The 23438-nt window shown below is 46.7% G+C and overlaps 1 protein-coding gene across 1 annotated transcript; it reads left to right on the forward strand.

Moving 5' to 3' along the window:
• Positions 1 to 1665: 1665 nt before the first annotated feature.
• Positions 1666 to 23067, forward strand: SFT2D1 (SFT2 domain containing 1). The gene is made up of 8 exons (XM_070603181.1): positions 1666 to 5603; positions 14050 to 14136; positions 14708 to 14790; positions 15949 to 16030; positions 18097 to 18132; positions 19800 to 19858; positions 21514 to 21543; positions 22536 to 23067. Exons 1-8 carry the CDS (start codon positions 5232 to 5234, stop codon positions 22573 to 22575), a joined length of 789 nt encoding a protein of 262 aa, XP_070459282.1. The 5' UTR covers positions 1666 to 5231; the 3' UTR covers positions 22576 to 23067.
• The last annotated feature ends 371 nt before the right edge of the window (positions 23068 to 23438 follow it).

Consider the following 23438-nt stretch of genomic DNA (forward strand, 5'->3'; position numbering starts at 1 on the left):
TGGTGTGAAATAATTGGAATCATACAGTGTGTAGCCTTTTCAGGTTGGCTTCTTTCACTTAGCAAATACACATTTAAGGTCCCTCCATGTCTTTTCACAGCTTGCTAGCTCATTTCTTTTTAGCACTGTCTAATATTCCATTGTCTGGCAGTAGCACAGTTTGTTGATCCATTATAATGATTTTGTAGACTCCTCTTGTTATAGAACACAAACACAGGTCCGTTACGCAATGTGCCGGAGGACCAATTAAGCGAAACACCAGGCTCGTGGCAAAGAAAGAGGTCTATTATCAAGAGGCTGCCAGATGAGGAGATGGGAGTTAAAATTCAAATCCACCTCCTCAAAGGGAAAAAGGTAGGGCTTTTGATCAGGGGTTTTAGTACGGGAAGGGGAGCATGTAGCCTCCCTGGCTAGTGTCTTCAGCCTGTGTTTGGTCTTGAAGATTGAATCTCTTTTTTTCTTTGACCATCTGGACTTTTCCACTTAGTTTTCATCCTTGGCCTGCGTTTGGCCTTGTGAGGCTAAATCTCTTTTTTCTTCTTGACGTCTGGTCCTTAACTTCCAGGGAAAAACAGCTCACTCCTATACTAATGAGGGACAGAGAGACCTGGTTTGTTTTAAACAACAGTTGATGATGCTGAGTATGCACAGCTGCAGTTTGCAAAGCTTATCTCAAATTCCTTTCTTCTCCTCTTCTAGCCCAGGGAAGATGTTTAACTCCTTCATTCTTGGTTTCACTCTCTTCCCAGTCAGTCTCATGCTCATCTATGTACCTACACTGCCAACCCGGGCAGTGCCTGCCACACAGGACACACTCAACACGTAATTGTCAAATAATTGACACCTGGATTTATTGTCTCCTACAGACACCTGGATTTATTGTCTCTCCTACAGTTAACCCTGGATGTCATATGGATGCAATTTGTGTCTCAGATTCTTTAATATGCTCTAGCTATTGTTACTCATTTATTCACCCTAGAAACATATGCTAAGCTTCTATCACGTGCCAGGCTCTGTGCCAAGGGAAGGGGTCTGAGCATGAGTGAAACTCTACTTCTAAGAGGAATAGCTAATCCAACTCATCTTTCCAGTTTTTTGTAAACACTGCAAACTTTTGAACAAGGGTTTACTGTTCTCTGGCCAGTGCTGGGTGAATGGACTCTACCAAATGGGGAAGTGGTTCTTTTTTTTCCCTTTTATTCTCCACCATGCTAAACAGAGATTAAAAATTAGGGCTGCCTGTAAATATGAATTCCAGAGAACCTTGGAGCTTTCCATAAATATACTACTCCAAGGTCATCAAGTGATAGGTTTTGCTTTTCGGTTTGGTAAGACCATAATGAAAATGTCTATTATTTTGTTTTATTACATCACCCACTCTATTCCTTCCTAAAGTCTGACGATTAAAAGGTGGATCCCCAAAGATTTTTAATGTCCACCCTCCTGCCTTCAGTAGAGATTTTCCCTAATCTCAGATTAAAAACAGATACTATAAGACCCCTGGAAAAGCAGGTGATACACTCTTTCTGATAAAACAGTCCAATGCCCAGCATCTTTGGGGCAGACAGTACTTATATTCGGTCTATTTATACTAAAGCGTGAGATCTTCTCCGTCTGTCTTTAATTTTAAAAGATCAGAAAATAGATGATAAGCATCTGCTGTACAATAATAAACCTTTATGTGTCTATTCAGTGAAAGTACATCTATACATTCTTCAAAGATTTTCCTTTTGAAGTTTTCCAGATGCAAAAAGATGAAATAAACTGATATCTGCAGTAATGGAGAGAAAGATTTCCAAGAATATTTGAAGTTGAACCATGTCAAAATGCCAACGTCCAACAATTTTCAACCTAAAAAGGACCATTTCTTATATTTCATCCTGTACTTGGGTGCAAGAAATTTTACTTAGAAAATAATACTGAACATTTAGGAATGTGGCGTGGGCTTTTTCACTTCTGTACTCTATGAGCCGAGCTCAGGTTCCTGAAAAACCCTGCACAAAGTTTATTGCAGGCATAACCCTTATGGAGATCATAAAATGATTAAAGCGTCTGGGCGCTGGAGTCAGACTGCCTGGCTTTGACTCCTGGCTCTGCATTTTATCACTGTGGGATTTGGGGCAAATCAACCTAAACTGTTTTATTTTCTCCTATGTGAAGCCAAGGTGATGACAGTTCCCACCTTGCACGGTGGTTAGGAGGATTAAATAAAATAATCCTACAGTCCGTCCTCGTTCTTCACAGGTTTTGTATTTGCAAATTCACCTAGTTGCCAAAAGGTATTAGTAACCCAAAAATCTATACCTGCAAGCACTTTCATGATGATTCAAGGACACGTGCAGATCAGTGAAAAACAAGTCGCCCAGGGCACAGGGTCCTGGCTGAGATGGAACAAGGCGACGCCCCGCTTTCTTGTCTCAGCTCTCCTACTGCAAACAAGCACCTCTGCAGTCTGTTCAGCGCCACGTTTTTCCCATTTTTGCGCTTTTTTTAATAAAGATTTTATTTTTTTCCTTTTTCTCCCAAAGCCCCCTGATACATAGTTGAATATTCTTCATTGCGGGTCCTTCTAGTTGTGGCATGTGGGACACCGCCCCAGCGTGGTTTGATGAGCAGTGCCATGTCTGCGCCCAGGATTCGAACCAACGAAACACTGGGCCGCCTGCAGCGGAGCGCACGAACCCAACCACTCGGCCACGGGGCCAGCCCCCCATTTTTGTGCTTTTTGGTGGTGATTTCACTCTTTAAAATGGCCCCCAAGCCTGGTGCTTGAAGTGCTGGCTAGTATTCCTAAGCACAAGAAGGCTGCGATGTGCCTTACGGAGAAAACACGTGTTAGAAAAGCTTCTTTCAGGCAGGAGTTACAGTGCTGTTGACTGTGACGTCAGCGCTAATGAGTCAGCGATACGTATCACACAAGGTGTCCTTACACAGAGACGCACATCAACAGGGTTATGCACTGATTGGCTGAGGAAAGTGTGGTCCGAGGCTGGCAGGAGCCTCACCTGTATTTCCCTCGGAACCAGTGCTCCCGGATGGCTAATTCGGTGTTTGTGGCGACTTTATTGAATGTAACTGCTGCAAATAACAAGAACTGACTGTACCTGTAAACACTCATGGCAGGGCCCACCACGTGGTAGAAATGCTGGGTTTTGTGATTATAATCATTACCGTCGTTTCATCACGTATACTTTCTGCTCTGGATCCCCACCTCCCTTCCCACCCTAAAGAACTCTGGAACAGAGTGTAAGGAGACCTAAAGTGAGTCTTTGCCTCTCGCCCATAAACCTAGAAAAAAAATCTAAGTAGCTTCCTAATCCCTTCCTCTTCCTGCTGTTCAGCCACGTAGCTTTTCAGAGCCAACGACCTTCCCAAACACGGGGCAGCCCAGGGACAAGAACAAGAGGAGGCTCCGAGTCACGAGAGGCAAGGAACTTGAGAAAACTCATCTTTCCGGTTCCCCGAGATGAGCGTGTCTCCCACACTGCCTTCCTCCAGGCCTGCCAGAGCAAGATTCACAGATCCTGGTCTCCACACTTGAAATCAGCTGTTCCTTCCTCCTCCTTCCTCCCTCCCTTCACCTGGCCACGGGAAAGCAGGCGCGAGCGAGGCAAAGACAAGTTCAGAGGGAAGAGCCCTGGTCAGCAAGGCAGAGGTCTCGCCCCTGGAGGATCCAGCCATGGGAGCTGGAGAGGGTGGTGCTCTCCACAGGCAGGCCCTGCCCAGCCCCCAGGTGTGATGCTCCATCCTGCATCAGGAACTCGGACCCCAAGGGACCCCACACACAAACCAGCACCCTTACACCAAGTGGCTAGGTTCCCAGAGGGTTTCTTAGGACAGCAACATCAGGAACGGATGTGGGAACCTTTACCCAATGGCAACATCTTAAGCATTTTGAAGGAAGAGAATACAGAACCTTTTAAATTTCCCATTCCCACCTCTAAGAATTCATAGAGTACTTGGTAGAAATTGTTGAATGTGTCAAACACTCTCAGGTGACAACTTGGGTAGGAAATGACACTTGAAATTGAGCCCCTGAGTGGTTACAAGTGCCTGAGAAAGAGCACAGATCCCGAGTTTGGGATAGATTTAACAAGATTTAAACACTGGTCGTTTACTATATCTCGTAAGCTTGTCTTAATCACTTCTTTGGACATGATAGTGAAGCTTGGTCAAAAAGTAACACAACAGCTTTTCCTCCTTCAGAACTGAGGCCCAGAATGCTTTGTGCGTGAACAAAGCCAGCTGCCTAGCATCAGTCTGTTGCCGTGGTTACCTGGGGTCACAGCTGAAGAGCCAGGGAGCGAGGCACTCTGCACAGAGGGGACAGGACTGGTTGTCAGAGTGTGGGTGGGAAAGAAGTTAGGAATACCTGATTTCAAAGACGACTGAAATGAGGAGAGGAGACAAACCTTTAGAAACACACAGCCTTAGTTCTAAGTATGCTGCTTATTTTCCCAGAGAGACCTTAATGCTTTTCTCTCACGTTTTAGTGCTTGCTTGTGTTGCTGATGCCATCCACAGAAAAAGTGAGCTGTTCTGACAACTGCTGCATAAAGGCAAGAGGAGGGAAGTGTTGGATTGGAACAGAAAGGCAGCGCCATCCGCGTGCTTCCACCCAGGGCTTCACTCTCCTCCCTAGTTGGAAGACGAACTGACTTAAACACCTCTCATGGGTAAAAAGGACTAAGGCAGTCTCCTGCTATTTCTTGTGGGATAATTTGAAGTATAGTCTCATTTAATCTTGAAAAGTAGGTGTTGTCATGCTCTGATGAGGAGCCCTGGCTAGGAGACGGCTAGTCCCCAGCGCCACACTGTTGTGGCAGGGCTGAAATCAGGGCACAGAACTGCCGGCCCGCAAAGCCTGTCCTTTCTTCCCTGACTCCTTCCAAGAGAAGATATTTTGAGAACTTCACTCCTGGTAAGTCGGTGTCCAGTTTAGACTGAACCCATGCCTGTCAGTCTTCCCAAATTGGCCTCCAGGATTCTTCTCCTACTGGTGTCAGGCCTGAACGTCCCGTCTGAGGCACTGCAGTACTGGACGCTGTTCTGCAGTACTGGGCCTTGGGTCTGCAGAATTGGACCTCAAGTCTGCAGGCCTGGACGCGAGTCTGCGGTACTGCACGCAGGTCTGGGCACCAGCGTCAAGAACCCTCGTGAGGATCTGTGTTCGTGGGTCCCTTCATCCAACAAGCAACGAGTGTGAGCCCGCTGTGTCCCCACTCCATGTGATGGGAGGCAGCGACCGGGGACATCCGCGCACGGGGGACCCGCGGCTGCCCTGCCTGCTCGCGAGACCACCTCCACCCAGCCGACCAGCTGCCAGGTCAGCGAAGCAAGTACCTACTCCCACGATCCACGGCCCGCGGGGGCTTAGTGCGCATGAGCGCGCGGCTACGGCGGCCGCGCGGGCGCGCCGGAAGCGGGCCAGTCCGCACTTCCGGTCGCCGCGAGTGGTTTCTGGTTTCGGCTTCCCGGTTGCTCGGTGGGCTCGGCAGGCCGGCGAGCTTGTGGCGGCCGCTGCGCCCAGGAGCAGGGCCATGGAGAAGCTGCGGCGGGTCCTGAGCGGCCAGGACGACGAGGAGCAGGGCCTGACCTCGCAGGTAGCCAGCCCGCGTCCGTCCCCGAGCGCCATCCTCGGTCCCAGCGGCCCCAGACCTCCGACCGCCATCCTCGGTCTCGGTGCCCCCCGACCCCGGCCGTTATCCTCGGTCCCCGTGGACCCCGACCCCCGGCCGCCATCCTCGATCCCAGTGCCCCCCGACCCCGGCCATCATCCTCGGTCCCCGCGGACCCCGACCCCCGGCCGCCGTCCTCGATCCCAGTGCCCCCCGACCCCGGCCATCATCCTCCGTCCCGGTGCCCCCCGACCCTCGGCCGCCATGCTTGGTCCCAGTGCCCCCCGACCCCGGCCATCATCGTCGGTCCCGGTGCCCCCAGACCCCCATCGTCGTTCTCGGTGACCCCCGACCGTCATCCTCGGTCCCCGCGGTCCCCGACCCCGGCCGTTATCCTTGGTCCCGGTGCCCCGTATCCCGGCCGTCATCCTCGGTCTCGGTGCCCCCAGACCCTGGCCGTCATCCTCGGTTTCCGCGGACCCCGACCCCCGGGCGCGGCGGGGGCAGGCGGAGCGGGGTGAACGGGTGCCGGGCGGGGCCCCCTCTGACCCCAGCTGATGCAGGAGGGCTCCACTCCCGGTCCTAGGAAGAGTCTGGGAGCATGCCCGGTTCTCATGATGTCTGCAGAAGCTACCTTTGAGATACCCCCCCATCCCCCCAATTGGGCCTTCTGGTTCTCGGGACCCCGGTAACTGCCTGTCTCTCTCTCCCCTGAATGATCCTCCGTTCTCCTCACCCACCCGACTTGGTTTTCTGCGCCTGACATGTGCACGGGCTGCCCAGTGCCGCTACATGTGCAGGTCCTTCGTCCTGCGAGCCGCAGAAAGCCAAAATCTTAAAGTTTGGTTGCGTCTCTTTGCCCCTGGACGTAAATGAAGTGCTGTGTGTGTGCGTCTTTTGCAAGTAGAGACACTGGAGGGAAAAAAAGAACAGGTCGTCGAGAAGTGGAATAATACTAAATTAAAGGTTGTCTGTTAAGGCTTTGAGCCCTGGTAGGAGATTTTAAAAAATCAAAAACAGGAAAACCCCCTTGTCTCTGTGCTTTACCCACGAGACTTGATAAGGGTTACTTCCTCTAGTGAGAGGGTTAAAAATAGGAGTGGAGCGGGAACTGCTTTATAAGTATTTTTATTTGCATGCCGGCAAATTCTTGTGTGCCTGTCGGAGAAGTGGAACACTTAAAATCGAAGAGTGCTGATGTAGGGATGTTTTATTTGTCCCCCTTCCTAACTTCCCTGCCTGTCATATTTTTGCAGCACCTCTTGTGGGCAGGATTCTGAGCTCTGTGTGAGGGTTCAAAGACTAAAAGAGAAGCATCCGCTTTCGCTCAATTCTGTAACCAGTTTGGCGAAGCATCATGGTAATACAGGAACCCACAAATAGTAGCGAGAGGTGTGAAGAACGAGGTGGAAGGAGAAGTGTGACCCAGGAACACAGTGAGGAGGAGCAGCAGGTGGCCTAGCATGATGGCCAGATCTTGAAAGCAGGTGTTTCTGGGGCAGAGGAAGGCACGGGAAGCAGCAGTGAGGAGGGAGCATTCCCTTAGCCCACCTCCTGTCCCAGTGACAGGACGTGTGGGCAGGAAGACAGGCCCCACTTGAGAGGGTGCAGGGGAGACCAGATTGCAGACAGAGCAGGAGGTGGGGAGTGGTTGCAGAAGAGGGGGAGGATGTAGGGAGTTTGCTGGTGGTGTTCAGGGAGTGGGGAGTGCCCTGGGAGTGATGGAGGACTTGACGAGGTTGGCTCAGGACAGATTGAGGACTTAGGGGAGGCGGCGAGTGTTGCTGGGGGAGCATCCTGAGATCTGGGGCTGCTCCGTGCTCCTGCTCACGTGGTTGGGAGGCCAGGAGAGAGACAGAGTAGCCAGAGTTCTGGGTCCTCCTGTGGGAGATCTGGGAAGATATCAAGGGGGCAGAGACCTGAGCCAGGTCTTAGAGAGTCGCGTCAGAGCATGTGACTTCCTGTAGCACTTGGAATAAAATCCAAACTCTTTTCACGGCACCACAGCCCAACTTCTGCCCACCGCTCCACCTCACCCCTTACCTCCCTCCCCGGGGTCCCCTGTGCTCACTTGGCTTCCTCTCCCCAGTCTAAGCCATTCGTTTTTATCTGCCTGGGGGACTTGGCCGTTGCATTTCCTTTTTCTCAGGTGCCCCTAACATGGCTCTTTTCAGGGTTGAATTTGTCATTTCCTTTTGCCTCCACTTAGCCACCTCTTCAGAGAGGCCCCCTTCCTGATATCCAGTATCCTCTCTGTTTCCTCGTGGAACTTACCCTAGTCTGTAACCTGTTCCCCCCATTTGAATGTATTTCCGTAAGCGCTGGGGTCTTCTTCATCTTATTCTTTACTGTTTGTCTAGAACCTACCAGGTCCCTGGCATATGACATCTGTTCATAAGTCTTTGCTGAGCCAGTGAAGGAGTGACTAGTTTGGGTTTGGACAACTAGGGCATGGGTGTAAGGCACCTGTTGGTGCTGAGGCAGCAAGGCTGTAACGTGTGAGTGTGCCACAGAGGCCTCTTATTTGAACCGCCACCAGCTTTATTTAAGGGGCAGTTTGCAGGAGACAAGCCATTTTCCTGTGGATTGAGTGTACCTTGTGGATTTGAGTATTTACAGATGGAAACTGTCTGTCTTAAGGTCTCATTTTAAAGATCAATGGGATATGGTAACAAGAAAAATAGCTGTTGTTACACAGATTAAGCTCCCTCCCTCCCTTTCTCCCTTCAGAGATTGTAAGCGTAGTCTTGCCTTATCTGTTTCCCTCTGCTCACGTTGTGGAGGTGGACAAGGTGGATTAGGGAGAGGTACAGAGAAGGGCGAGGAGAAGGCTCAGCAGAACACGTTTCATTTCCCCGTGGAGGGAGAGAGACGCCGAGGAGACCGTTAGAAGGAGTAGCCTGCATGGCAGAAGGCAAAGCAGAAGAGAGCACTGTCGGAGGAGTCGATGGCAGAGAGTGTTTCTGGGCGGGGGGAGGGGGTGAAATGTCCAGTGCGGTTGAGACAGAAGGGAGACTGGAGTCTTAAGAGTGTCCCTTGGAATGAAGGAGGGGGAAGTTGCTTTCCTGTCTGGATGGTTCTCGTCGGGTAGGGGCAGGGGAGCTGGTTGCTGAGGAGAGTGGGCATGGCTGGGCCGGGAGCCCATCAGCTTTCAGGGTTCTCCCCTGGGCTTTACCTGTGCTGGCTCTTCCTAAGCTGGGGTCCGACAAGGGGGACAGGCGCTGGTTTCTAGAGTGCAGGTTGAGAAATGGGACGAGGAGGCAGTTTGGGGGGACGAGGAGGAGGTTTGGGGGGACAAGGAGTTTGGGGCTCTCTCTCTGACCTTTGCTTGGCTTGGTCCTTAGTTCGGTCAGGTCCCTGCTCGCGTCACCTCCCAGAAGGGCCTCCAGCAGGACTTCCCAATATGCCTGACCCTCGCGCCTCCCTCGCCACTCTCCACCCTTTAACCTGCTTAGAGGCTCTTCACAGCTCCTGCCAGACCTGATGTTCTGCTTGACGGGCATCTGCTTATTTGAAGATAGCGATCTTACTGTGTTCACTGTTGTGCTACCCAGTGTCAGAGCTCAGCCCAGCTGGGAGAGAGCGAGCTGGGCTGTCACGTGTCTGGAGTAGCCAATTAAAGCAATGGGCCAAGAAGGAAAGGGCCAGTTCAGCCTTAAATCACTATCTGCAATGGGATAAGCAAGAAGCTAAAACTGGAGGAAGTGCCCACTCCCCTCGGTTCCATTTCCCCCCTAGAATGGACACTGGTCAGGGGCCAGGTGGATCAGCCAGGACGTGGGGAACGTCTCACTGCTGAGGGAGTCCCCAACAACAGTTTTATGGAGCCTGAGGTCAGGGGAGGAGGGCAAGTGGGGAGGCTAAGAGTGGACTAAGTCGGAGAGGCGAAAAGTGTCTTCAGGGTCTCCTCGTCCCCTGTGAGGAGGCCCTGTGGGAGAAGAGCTTGGATAAGAAACCCTGGGAGCCCGGCCTGGTGGCGTAGTGGTTCAGTTCGCACGCTTTGCTTCCACGGCCCGGGGTTCACAGGTTTGGAGCCCAGGTGCGGACCTAGCACCACTCATCAAGCCACACTGTGGCCACATCCCACATAGAAAATAGAGGAAGATTGGCACAGATGTTAGCAACAATCTTCCTCAAGCAAAAAGAGGAGGATTGGTAACAGATGTTAGGTCAGGGCCAAACTTCCTCAAAAAGAAAAGAAAAAAAAAAAAGAACCGCTGGAATGGGGGCCGCAGGGCTGAGACTGAGATGTGTGAGATGGCATGACCCGCTGGGGCTGAGTCCGTGACTGCAGCTCCTTTTAGAGTCTGCGATGCAGGGTCTGTGCATGAAGTCTGCCGTGGGGAGGGCAGCCTCCCCTGGGACAGCTTTTAACTAGGAGCCAGACTCCTCACCCAGTACTTAGAACAGGCACCTAGGAGCCCTCAGTAGGTATTTGTTGAGTGAATTAGTGAATGAGCAGAGGCTGCAGGGTGGAATCAAGTCAGCTTTTTATTTGTTTAAGATGGAAGAGGCTTAAGCATGTTTAACGCGTTGATGGAAATGGTCTCAGGGAGAGAGCATGGTTCATGATTGGAGATGCGGTAAGTTTCCTGCGAAGGTCAGAGGGTGGGGATTGGAAGCTCGGTGGCCGGGTTGACCTTCGCTCCTCTGCGTTAATCCGAGGAAAGGAAGAGAGGATGTTCTTGAGGTGGGCTTGGTGGTGGCGGCAGGCAGTGGAGGGGGTTCCACTAGCGGCTTCCATTTTCTGTGTGAAATAGGGGAAGTCATCTGCTGGCAGTGAAAGTGTCAGAGCCAGAAATGGAGGTTTGAAATAGTCAGTGGGTGGTAGGGCGAGAGAGAAGGTGACTTAGAAACAACAACACGTGTCAGGTTGCTGGACAGGCAGCATCTGGGCCCATTTGAAGTTGGTGCTGACCGGGTTACGATGCCCTCTCCTGCTGCGTGACTCAACTCTGCCCAGAGGAAGAGGAAGGCAGGCTTCAGTCGGGGTGGGATTTGCCAGATGGATGCAGTGGAAAGGGAATTTGAATGTCTGATTCACATGAGGTACGGTGTAATTTCCACGGAAGAGAAAGGAGAGGATCGCTGGGCTGGGTAAAGGTCCCAGAGGCCACAGAGCAGTGGAGGCAGGAGCCGTTGGATCAGTGCTTCCGGGAGGGCTTTGGGGTGGGGCTGGAGAGCAGCAGCTCAAGGTTTGGAGATGGAGTAATTTCAGGTGGTAAGAATGCCCTGGGTCACTGAGTGGAGTGCAGGGGAAAGGCCGTTGAGAGTAGGGGACTAGGAACAGAAAGGCCAGGCTGTCCATGTGGATGTTGAAATCATCCAAAACTCTGGTTGGATCCGAGGTGGCACCTGTGATCAGGGGTCCTGAGTGGGAGAGAATGACAGGGAGAGCAGTAGGTGACGGAAATGAGGAGGGTGGGGGTGCTGTTTGTGTGAGCCTCCTAGTAAGGGGGAGGGCACCTGAGGAGGTAGGTGAGGACCCGACTGTAGAGGGTCTGTGGATGCCTGTTTCTTGTGCTCACTGTCTGCTCATCTTGATCTTTTTATACACTGAAAGAGGTGTTTTAAGAATACTGCATTCAGTGCGTTCATTAGTTTAAAGCCACAGTGTTCTCCCTTTATTCCAGTGGTGGTAGCCCCAGGCAAGGCTCAGGGCTCTGCAGCTGTCCCCTTTGTGATAAGGTCGATCTCCCGCTTCTCCATCGCCGAAGGAAAGAAGCGAGCGTTTGCTGTGCTGCGGGTTCATTCATTCATCTGTAATGTTGGGGCTGCGATGAAGATGTTCTCCTCCATTATACTTTCACCTAGTTTTTCCATTAATCAAGTTCGGGTTCCAGGCAGTGCTGTTTATGTGTTGCAGCAGGAACAGGACACCAGAGAATGCAAGTCACACTCCTGCTCTCCAGAGATTTCTCTTTGCTTCCTCTTCCTTTGATTACAAATGAATAATTGGTAGCAGTGTCGATGTATATTGTGTATTTCTTTTCTGAGACTATGTTTAAGAAATTGACACAGCTGATGGTGGTGGTGGGCTCGTTCCTGATCCTGGGTGCACAGGAACGCAGCTCCTAAATGCTTGTGCTGAAGGGGGGGGGCTGGAGCATTGGCGCCGTCCTGTCTTGACGTGAGCGTGCTGTGCCAGGTTCTCTTGCATGGTGAAGCGACATATAACTTTCCCATTCAGGACCTAGGAAATCTCTGATTTGTTTCTGTATCCTGGACAATTTGCAAGGCTTGAGACAAATCATTTGCTTGTGGATTGACTATTCCATATTTCCAAATGGAAATAATTCATCATATGCTTCATTTTAAAGATCATCTCATGTGAGATGGTAATAAGGGGAAAATACCTACTGTTACACAAATAAGCGTGCCGAATGAAAAAGAGACCAGCTGTTGAAAACCAGAAGTTGAACTTATGAACAGTGGGTGACTTAAACTTGTAAAAGAAAGCAAAAATGGATGCTTTTCCTCTCATTAAGCCCTTCTCACCCTGGTGCGCTCACACCCACCGTTTAGAAGTCGCGCTTGCTTACGATGCCATGCCGCCTCTTTACGAACCACTAGATCTTCCTGTTTAATGTGCGATCTTCAGGGTTTATTCTGTTCTGTAGTTAAAATACACTCGATGTGTGTTCTTCCTGATCAGAAAGAATGAAATTTAGACGTTTTTATAGGCAAGTTCATTCTTTGTTTAAAATCCAGTGATCGTTTTTGCTATAAACAGGTAAGATTGCTGGAAACAAGAGTGTCTGTGAATTAAAGCAAATTTAAAAAAAAATTTAAGATATGTTAAAAAGTGATATACGTTACATTGACAGAATCTTTACTCAGTTATTTTTATCTCCTTTTCATGCTACATAAGGATTCACAGATTAATCTGTGGAGGTAAGGAACGTAACCAAAGGTATTTTGAGCTTTTGCATATAAAACTTTCTGCTTTTGCTTCATTATTCTTGAAAATACTTTATAAGCATGTGGTCTTATTTTTAAGTATACATGGTATATAAGTTAGAAATTTTAATTTTGGTATATAAATTCTTAATGTATATTTCTAGTTTCTTGAAACAGCTGCTGTTGATACTTTTTCAACCTTATTGAGAAAATAAGTTTTAGTAGTATACTCAGTAATCTAAATGTCTACTTAATCATTACTGCGTGCTTGATTATTGTACTCTATAAAGTATGCAGAGTAATTCCTACTTTTCTCCGCACATAATTTGGTTAGATTTTGCGTGGCATACAGGAATATTGTTGCTCGAGAATAAATTATCATTTCAAAAATATGTTTTTAATAATGGCTGAGGAGATACCCAAGTTTGCATAAGTTGGTTTGAAATGAACTTTTTATAATGGAAGTTGTCAAATGTATCTAGTGGTGACAGTCCTGGTGGCTGCCCAGTTCCCTGTTGTTAGGGGGCTATGCCCATCACCCAGCGACTCACAGCTGTACCCTTTGGCTCACCCTGGAGGTCCTGCAGTTACCCCCAGTCCACCTACAGCTGGTGACCACCTGACGGCAGCTGGGTTCCAGAGGCCAGCTGCCTGCCACTCGGGTGCAGTTTACACTGCAGGCCCAGCTGAACTGCAGCTGAGGCCACGTCCTTGCTCCATCCTTCCCCTGCTCTGTTCAGCTTCCCTTGCTTCCCTCAGGGTTTCTCCTGAGAGCCGTTCCTGCACAAGGACCCCCGTCTCAGGCTCTGCACGTAGGGACCCTCACCTCAGATGGACACGGGCAGAGTAGGGGTGGTGAGCCCTGTGTACCTGACCCGGCCTCAACCCTTGGCAGCGTTTTGCCTGCCTTCTTTCATCCTGCCTCTGTTTCTTGATCATCGAGTGTTTTATAATATATCTCATATAATATATCTCATACGTGCATAGCGTGCTCTGCTGTCCCCAACAGGTGGGGCTTTGTAAGTCCACCAACACAGTGCTGTTTTCACACCTGGCACAGTGAACAGTGATCCTCAGGACCCTCTGATCCCGGCCCACGTTTGCATTTCCCGTCACAGCCGTGAATCTTTAAGATTGGCACCTGAGCTAACAACTGTTGCCAATCTTCTTCTTTTTTCTGCTTTTTTCTCCCCAAATCCCTCCGGTACATAGTTATATATTTTAGTTGTGGGTCCTTCTAGTTGTGGCACATGGGACGCCGCCTCAACATGCCCTGATGAGCGGTGCCATGTCCGCGCCCAGGATCCGAACCCTGGGCCTTCGAAGCGGAGCGCGCGGACTTAACCACTCGGCCATGGGGCCGGCCCCTACAGCCGTGAATCTTAATGTTGTTAAACAGTGCTCCAATACGCAAAGTAAAACCAAGGGTCGTCGTGGAGGCTAGAATGGGACCTCGCCTCAGCACAGTGTGAGGAATCGGGCTGGTGAGTGGCCGCTTCAGAGCCTGTTCTCATTTCCCTTCTCTCCGAAGGTCCTGGATGCCTCGACCCTTAGTTTCAACACCAGGTTGAAGTGGTTTGCCATATGCTTCGTGAGTGGCGTTTTCTTCTCGCTCCTCGTGAGTTAAGGCTTTATATTGCTTAATAATTTTCATTTCATGTCAGACTAATAATGCCATCCAGTACCATCAGGCGGTCCACTTGATCTGGATTGCTGTGAGACAGTTTTGATGGGACACATTTAGTCACCTGAAATAAAGGGGTGGACACCAATACAGGGATGTAGAAATTAATATTTTGGGGGGTTTTATGGATTGTTAAAATACTTAACAAAAATCAACAGGTGTTAAGAGAGCTGCAGAATCAGTCATTTAGATGCGTTAATTACTTTTTTAACTGGCCATTTAAAAAGAATATTTAAGTAGCATGAGATTTACATGTATACAGAAGGTTGTGTTATGGGTTATTTATATATACTTATATGCAAATAAGCAGAAGATTAGAATTAGCAAATAACGTTAGAAATTAACTGATTTTTTAAACTATATAACTAGAGACTATAAGCACATTTATACTTAAATTTTATTTTTTAATTTATTTCATTATTATTACTCTTATATTAGCATATTTGTATTTTAAGCCATTACAGTGGTAAAATTGTTTTTAAATAACTGTAATATCTTAACTCAGGGAACTGGATTGCTGTGGCTTCCTGGTGGCATAAAGCTTTTTGCAGTGTTTTATACCCTTGGAAATATTGCTGCATTAGCCAGGTATGTATAGAAGTTTGGCTTCTAAAAATGTTTTGTTTGCTATCACTATCAAAATTTTCCTTTCTAATAAGCACTTTCCTAATAGGATATATTTCTGTAGCTCTATTCATACCATGAATTCAGCCACAAAATTTATGTTCCTTCAATAAATATTTGTTGACTCCTGCTATGTGCCAGCTGCCATAATAGAGTGTCAATGGCAGGAATAGCCAGCATTTGGGGGCACTTACTGTGTCCAGGGACTTTTTGAAGTGTTTGGTATGTTATGCCAGTTTATGAGGTGGGCACTGTCATCACCCCACCTTATAGCGGTGGGTGGTAGCACAGAGAAGGTGGTCGCTGCCTGGTGATGTGCCTAGCAAGGTGATGAGGCTGACTTCCCACCAGACAGTCCTCCGGAGCTCGGCCTTAGAGCTGCTGTGCCCCAGTGCCTGCTCTTGTGCTCTTGTGATGTCAGGGTGCTGAGCAGAGACGGCAGACAGGTGATGCGTGCCACGGCCCAGCAGCACTTTGGATTGGGCGCTCCGGCATTCCTCTCCCAGGATCTTTGGTGCATCTTTGGGTGTGTTGACATCTGTTGGAGTAGTTGGGTGCACTTAGCTTTCAGAGGTGACCTGCTGTATCCTCAGGAATTTTCCGGCTCAGAGATATTGTCGAGTGAACGGGCATGAGCCAGCCCGAGCTCAGTCAGCTTTCCTGGGCTCGTCCTCATGATTCTCCTTCAGACCGCGGTCGGAAAGAAGGCTGGCGTAGCCTTTTCATGTTGCGCTGCTACTAGAGGCTTTGAACTGGCAGTGACTGTGGCTGGCGGTTTCTCCTTGTTCTGACGGGTGATAAGCGTGGAGATAAGGAGGTGGGAGTGGCTGCGCTGGCACAGATTGAAGACAGACTTCCTGTTTAGGATCACTTTGGCTGTCCTGCTCACCTGTGGCCCTAGATAACGCCATGAATAATTTGTAAAAAGGCATTGCTGTGTCATAGAGAACTCAGATTAAAGTTTCCTTTAAATGTTAAGGATAAAGAAAACAGATTTAGTGGGAGAGATTTTTATTGATAAACTAACATAGGATTTCTGTTCTTTTCTTAAAAGCATTTATTTTTATATTGCCAGATAAATTAGTAGAGCCATCTCTTAGTTCTCTTATTTGTTTCAAATAGTACCTGCTTTTTAATGGGACCCGTGAAGCAACTGAAGAAAATGTTTGAAACGACAAGATTGTTTGCAACAGTTATCATGCTTGTAAGTATACAATGAAAATTTACAAAGACCTTTTATTGAAGTATTTTTTGCATTTTTTTCCAGCGTTGCCTGCTCTAATGTGTGTACTGTTGTTCTGTTTCTCTTGTTGAATGTAATATTCATGTCCTTGAGGCTGTGTGTTCAGAGTTTGGATTGTACAGCATTACCTGAAGTGTTTGGCGGAGGGCATCCTGCCCTCTGTTGCGTGTGTCTGACACGGTAGCTCTGTGTATTTACAGTGACGCTTAGAGCTGGATGCATTTCATATGCAAGCCCTGTAGAGCGTTTCTTAACTGCTGTGTGCGCCCTTTGGAGGGGGGAACTGGACGACAGGTCACTTCTGGGTCCGTTTGAGTCTTCTCAGAGGGAGTTGCCTGAATTGAAGTAGCTTGTCACCTGGCTTTTGTCCCTTCTCTGTTTGATTGCAGTCGTGCATCACTTAATGACAGGGTTGTGTTCTAAGAAATGCATCATTAGGCCATATTGTACTTGTGTGAACATCATAGAGTGCACTTAGACAAACCTAGGTGGTACAGCCTACTACGCACCTAGGCTGTGTGGTACTAATCGTACGTGACCCCCGTCATCTGTGTGGTCTGTGGTTGACTGAGACGTCACTGTGGGGCGCAGGACCATACTTGTCTTTCCAGCAGCATGGCCTCTGGAGCAGTGCCCTAAGTACACCCTTTCATCACCTGTGGGTTCTGTACCAGCCAGCAGGTCGTCACTGCACAGTGCAGTGTTCTCTTTATCTTTGAACAGGGAGGGCTCTGCTTGGGGTTAGAGGCATAGCTTTATTGTCATGCATTTTGGGTTCTTAGCTGATCATCGTTTGGGGTGTTATAGGCAGAGGAACCCAAGGCCCCCCTTCACCGAGCCTTGATCCCTAAGTCTTGCTCTGTGTCTCCTGCCTTAAAGCGTGTTGTTGAATTTAAGTATCAGCGTTAGCTAGTTTGTCCGTTTAACCACTAATTAACTTTTGAAACACAACTAATCCCAGTAGATTTACAAGTGAGGAAATGTTCCCACTGTAATGTCTGTGAGTCTTTCCCCACCTCTTTGCCAGAGGAAAAAACTTTACACTGTTGGACTATGAAAAGTTTGTATTCTACGGAGATTTTTCATAGATTGGTTTTGTTTAGGCAGTCCTGGAACCTGTCTTAGTAATGTTCCCTACTTATGCAGACAATCGTGAAGTTGAGAGACTGTTCAAACATTTAGAAATAACAAAATATTTCCCGAGACAGACCATTAGTTATTTATATGATGTAACTTTGGCGATGACTTGAGTCTTAACGTTTCCGGCTGAGTGCTTCTCCATGGTCTGATTTGCTGCTGGTGGCAGAGTATGCCTAACAATGACGGCAAAGAAATGCTGCCACTTACTTAGCGACTTCTGAGTGCCCAGCGCCTTGCAGGCAGATTCTGATTTGTTCCCTGTTCACAGCCCTGTAGAGCACGTAGCTAGACACTGTCCTCACTTTAAAGAGCAGATAACCGAGGTCAGGACCAGATGACTAACTTGACCAAGGGACTCTCAGCTCCTGGGCGTCAGCGCTGGCGTCTCACCGAGGTCTCTGTCTCCAGGCCTCCCGCATGTCCCCCTTGCCGTCACCTGCCTCTCATTTTCACTCCCCTGCCTCCTCAGGGGACACAGGGATGTAGGGTGACGATGTAATCTCTCTGTGTGAAAATCCTTACAGTGGATTTCTGTGTAAAGCCAAGTAAAGGAGACTTTGCCGTGTGTTAGCAGTTGTACTGGATACTGTGTTGGTGGTCTTCTGTTACTAAACACTGACGTGAGCCTTCTTAAGAACAGCTGTCGTCACTCTAGATCGTTCTGCAGACCTTCTTTCTGTTGATTCAGTCAACAGATTATTTACCAGGTGCTTCCAGTTTGCTAAGGAATATTGCAGTCATAGACTTTAAATAACACTCATGGAATATTGTCTCATTAATTTTGTTCTGTTGTATGTTATCCATGCAAATGAATGCAGATAGTTTATGCATTCTTTTAAGCTTTTGAAAGGACTCACATGTACACTTTTCTCTTTCCTTTCCTGTAGTTGTGTTTCGTCTTTACCCTGTGTGCTGCTCTTTGGGTAAGTTAGACCAACCAATGCCTTCTTTCTACTAACTCTGTGGCCCATCACCAGCTAAGTGTCCTCACACTGTCATCTCAAAGGAGCTCAAAGTCTGGCTTCTTAAAACCCACCAAAGATCGAGCATCCCTAAAATTGTGTATGGTCACATCGAGTTAGTGGCTAGACTTGCCATAGATTCTGCCACCTGAGACAGACACAGGGGAGTTCGTGCTTGTTTCGCTCAGGCTGGCTCCTCCATCAGTCCTGAGCCCTGAGAGGCCCTCGCTGAGGGTCTGTGTGTCTGTCTGCTGGCCTCACTGCCCGGGCTGTGCTGAGCTTCCGGGCAGGCCCGCTGATGAGGGAGTATACTGTGAGTAACCCAGTGTCGAAACTAATAGGGAGAAAGGGCCAGAAAACCAACCAAAACAAAGGAGACAGAAGAACTTAATCGCTTGCCGCTTAGAGAGAACCACTTGCAGACAAGGTGAACGGCTCTTCGTTAGCCTTTACAGAAGTTAGTGTCACAGTTCACCTGACTCGTTGTTGCTCCTGACCGTACATTATATTTTATTGTTCCCTCTACTTCCCAGAAGGGTTTGAGGTGCTTAATGAGCTATCAAGAAAACTGCACATTTTAAAGAAGAAAGGGTGGTGTATAATATGTCTTAGAAATGCTCTATCAGAAAATGCTCTGATTTTCTTTTTAATTTTGATGATGTAAGGACTGAACTTATGTGAAAATTCAGTTACACCTCGTTTTCCAATGATAACTTAAAAGAATATTCTTAAACAATTTTTGCATATCCCTATGGAACATTGACTTCTGGTTTTCGAATGGTCTAGCAGCCTGTTTATTTGTGAGCAGTAGATTAAAAGTAAATGAAGAAGTAAATAAAAGTAAAAAATAAAAATGGACAAGGAATTCTGAAAGTAGATAATTTTAAAACAACCATGGAAACTGTTCATTTTACATTATTCCAGAAGATCACAATAAAATACAGTTTTCCTTCAAAAAATAACTCAAGGAAAGGAGGAAATGAAAATGAGTAAAATGTGTAAATTCCACATAGGATATAGGTCTGATAACTAAGTGGGGTTTTAAATGCTGATTTTAGAAAAGTTAACGTTGACTTTAAGAACCTAACTTTAAAGACTTTTAATATTTTCAGCCATGCATAATTATTTAGGTAATATTTATTTAATGCCATATATTTAGCAGTACAGTCATGCGTTGCTCAACGATGGGGATGTGTTCTGAGAAATGCATCCTTAGGTGGTTTCATCCTGTGAACATCATAGTGTGCACTTACACAAACTTACATGGCGTAGCCTCCTACACACCTAGGCTCTATGGTGCTAATCTTCTGAGACCGCTGTTGCATATGTGGTCTGTCGTTGACTGAAACATCGTTATGTGGCACATGACTGTATTTAAATTAATGGCCACAGAGACTTTTAGAAAGGAAATGTACTTCATGGATGTTTAAATTTCAGAATCTTAAATTTAGGTACAGTACTAAATTAAGTACTAAGTTTAAAGTACTAAATCTTAAATTTGTCATACTAAAATTTGTTAAAGAGAAAGGGAGCTAGCATCTGCATTTTTGAAGGGGAGGAATTGAACTTGGTTGTGAAAAATATTTTTAAAAATTCTTAACTGGTTTCTCTGTTTTTGCTGTTTTTAGTGGCATAAGAGGGCACTCGCCTTGTTATTCTGCATATTGCAGTTCTTGTCAATGACGTGGTAAGTCTTACACTGATTAGAAAATTACGGTTCCCTAGGCAGTGATAAGCATTTTGTTCTGAGCCTGTAAGCCCTAGGGAAGTCGCTGGCATTTTATCTGGTGTGGCGCCTTGGAGGGGACGGACCTCTTGAGAGGTCACATGAGTGAGATGTGCAGTGTGCCCCATGGGACGTGGCTCAGGGCCCCAGAGGGAGAGCTGTGGGGAGGTAGGGTCACACCAGTGCTGGGTGCTGTGCTAACATAGTTACACAATGATGCAGTCGCTTCTTGTCTAATATGTGAAAGGGAAGTGATAAGGAATGTAGGTGAAACGTATGAATCCATGGAAGTGAGGCCGTGTCACAGCACGCGTCCGAGGGCGTATCGCTTCACCATTCCCTTTGCACCGAGTTGCTGAATAATCATGACGTAGAATTCATTTTGATGCTGGAGCTGTCTTCTGAATCATCAGTGCACAAATTGTTGTTCACTGCTGCTTCTCTGCCTCAGTTTCCTCTCCCTCTCTCCGAGTCTTCGGGCATGCCATTCTTCACACTTCCCATTCATGTGGCCGTTTTTGTGACTTGGACTGTGTCCCGTCCAGCTGCATAAAAGGCCCTGTGAACGTGTGATTAAATTGTCTGCCCTCCTTGCACATGTCCATGTTAGACCAGGAAGTTTTTTTCACATATAAGGTATTTTTTTTTCAAGATTTTGTTTTTCCTTTTTCTCCCCAAAGCCCCCCCGGTACATAGTTGTATATATATTTTTTTTAGTTGTGGGTCCCTCTAGTTGTGGCATGTGGGACACCGCCTCAGCATGGCCTGATGAGCGGTGCCATGTCTGCGCCCAGGATCCTAACCAGCGAAACGCTGGGCCACTGAAGTGGAGCGCACAAACGTAACCACTCGGCCATGGGGCCGGCCCCCGTATGAAGTATTTTTAAGAATGCTTTTCCTTTTTCTTTAGAGCTAAGTCTTGTTAGCTCCTTCCGATATTCAGTCAACCCCTCCCTGATTTTGCTGTCTTAAATCTCTCCTTTTCGATAAGACCCAATCTGGGATCTGTCTTTCTTTTGGTCCTGCTTCTGCCTTTCTGCTGATAGATGTCACATCAACAGATATTAAATGCAGTTCTCTACATGCTACAAATGAACTGTGTGATGATAGTTTACTTCCTTTCAGTAGTATGTGGAAAAATTTAAATTGAATCCCTTAGTTTTCTATAATATGTTGCTTTTTATTGTGTAATCTGTACTTAACGATTTATTTATCCCTAAAGGAGAATGCAGTTTATTCTTATTTTTGTTTCTATTTAAAAAAAATAATTTAAAAGGGGTAACCTTTTTATTATAACAAGCTCAAACTTTAGCAGGCATCAGAATTACCTAGAGAGTTTGTTAGAACACAGGTTGCTTATTAACACCCCGAGTTTCTTGTTGGGAGGTATGGGGTGGGGCCCAGGGGTTGGCACTTCTAACAGGTCTCGGGGTGGTGGTGCTGCTGCTGGTCCACTTGGAGAATCATCCTGGGATCGTGACTTTTGGGGTCACACTTGGAGAATCACTGTGCTATATTCTGCTGCTTTGTTTTTTATGGTGTTACAACATGGCCATTTGGCATAAAGAAGAGCATCATCTAGGTTACATTTCAACATGCTTGAATTTTCCTTGCAGGTACAGTCTGTCATACATCCCGTATGCAAGGTGAGCTCCTTTGAATTCCATCTTATTGTTTCTGGTCCTCTAACTCTCTTTACACAAATACATGAATTTTAGCAATTTGCACGTTAAAAGATTATTTAAAAGGCTCTGTTTTGTTGACTTTTACTTTCTTCCCAAGAGGAAATTATTTTTTAATGAGATGACTAAAAGCTTGCCATATAAAGTGAAACCATTTTGAACATGTAATGGATAGGTTGGGAATTTACTCCTACTTTACCATATGAACATTTGCAGTTAGGGAATTATGACAAGAGATTCCAGAATCTTCCATGACTGCAAATATTCGGGAAATAGGATGTGGAGACTAGCAAAACAAATTGTACTTTTAAAAAAAGGAAGAAAGTGAACAAGATGAGGTCTCGTACATAAATGTTCGTTTTAAGCCAGTAGAAACATATTTATTCGGTATGTCAAGAGGTAACTGTCATTTTCTTACAGTTTTTCAGAGAAATGTACTAATTTAGTTGTGGAGAAAAAAAAGCTAATTGCAATCTTAAATCTGGCAGAATCAGAAAACTATTCTGTTGAGGCACAGCTGTGCTTCTTTGTGAAATTTGGAAACATACGTTGTATATGAAAACAGCAAAATTGTACGCCTTATATGAACGGTGAGGGAACCTGGCAGACATTCTGTTTTTACTCAGTTTCAAGTGGTTGATTCTTTCTGATGAACACCTGTCTTAGTTCTTTTTGGCATTTAAATTTATTTCTTCATATTAAGATTAGCACATGTGCTGGCAAGGATTGCCTAAAGCAAATCTCATTTCAGAGATTGACAGGTTATTTCCAAGTCTCGGTTCTTCATTTCTAGGGACGTCCAACACAGGTTTAGTTCATCAGGACATGAGTGGGCGTTCCGCCGAGTTCTGATTTAAAGAGCTGATCATGCCTTTGTCTCTTGGCAGGAATGTTTCTGAAAGGTTGCTCTTGAGGCAGATTATTACATTGTGTTTTCCTCCCTCTTTTTCCACCAGGGATGCGGTGATTAAATGCTGTTCTTCTCTCCTAAGTTGAAAATCAGAAACTCTTCGGAGAAAGCGTGGGAAAGTCGATGTTGTGGTTTTGGTCAAGTGTGCCTTTACTGATACAATAGTCACTCCCAAACAAGTGCCGGGACGGTTTCAGACCGTTTTGTGTTCTGGTAAAGACTCCCTGCTCTATTAAACTGTTGGATGCTCGTAACGTTGTAACCCGAAATTCATCGTGTGTCATTAATGTGCTTTTCCAAAGATAAGGAGATTTTAATCACTGCCGGTTGTAGATGATTTTTAGCCAGTTTTTTAATCTTTTCTAAACAGCATTTGAGATGTGAATATTTAAGGATAAACCTGTGCTGCAAGGTGTATTCAGCTTTTTTGTCTCTTAAAATGTCTACATTTTTTAAATATCTTTTTTTAAAACTTTAAATGTGAAAGTTTTTCTTTAAGCTAAAAACTTATTATATGTAATAAAAAATAATATATAAATCTTTACAATTTTGAAATAAACCCAAACTTGGAAAAATAACATTTTCTGGGTCCAATTTCTTATGTTTTAAGTGGGTGGTACATTGATTCAGTTCCATAAAATTTAGTTCAGACGTTATGCAATTTTTCTGTGGAAAAGTGAATAAGATATAGTCTGTGTGCTAATGCTACTGAGTATAAATTTGTAAAAGATAATAGGACTGTGTAATGAAGAGAACGTTTGTCAGTGTGCTGTTGAGGGCGCAGGCCTGAAAGCAGAGCATGCTGGGACGTCCAGGAGAGGGTGTAAGGTGGGACAGTTGTCAGTGTGAGGAGAGCTTGACAAGCCAAGTCGGGGTAAGGGAGGCAACCAGACACTAGCAACAAAGGAAGAAGCTGCTTTCACCCCAGGGCTTCAGGAATGACGGGAGG

This window comes from Equus przewalskii, chromosome 32 (genome assembly GCF_037783145.1).
Source record: "Equus przewalskii isolate Varuska chromosome 32, EquPr2, whole genome shotgun sequence".
NCBI classification, from domain to species: Eukaryota; Metazoa; Chordata; class Mammalia; order Perissodactyla; family Equidae; genus Equus; species Equus przewalskii.

Coding starts and splice junctions, on each gene's coding strand:
- SFT2D1 (XM_070603181.1), top strand. CDS start 5,232: ATGGGAGGCAGCGACCGGGGACATCCGCGCACGGGGGACCCGCGGCTG. Junction 5,604..14,049: donor AGCAGGGCCTGACCTCGCAG/GTAGCCAGCCCG, acceptor TTCTCTCCGAAG/GTCCTGGATGCCTCGACCCT. Junction 18,133..19,799: donor CCCTGTGTGCTGCTCTTTGG/GTAAGTTAGACC, acceptor TGCTGTTTTTAG/TGGCATAAGAGGGCACTCGC.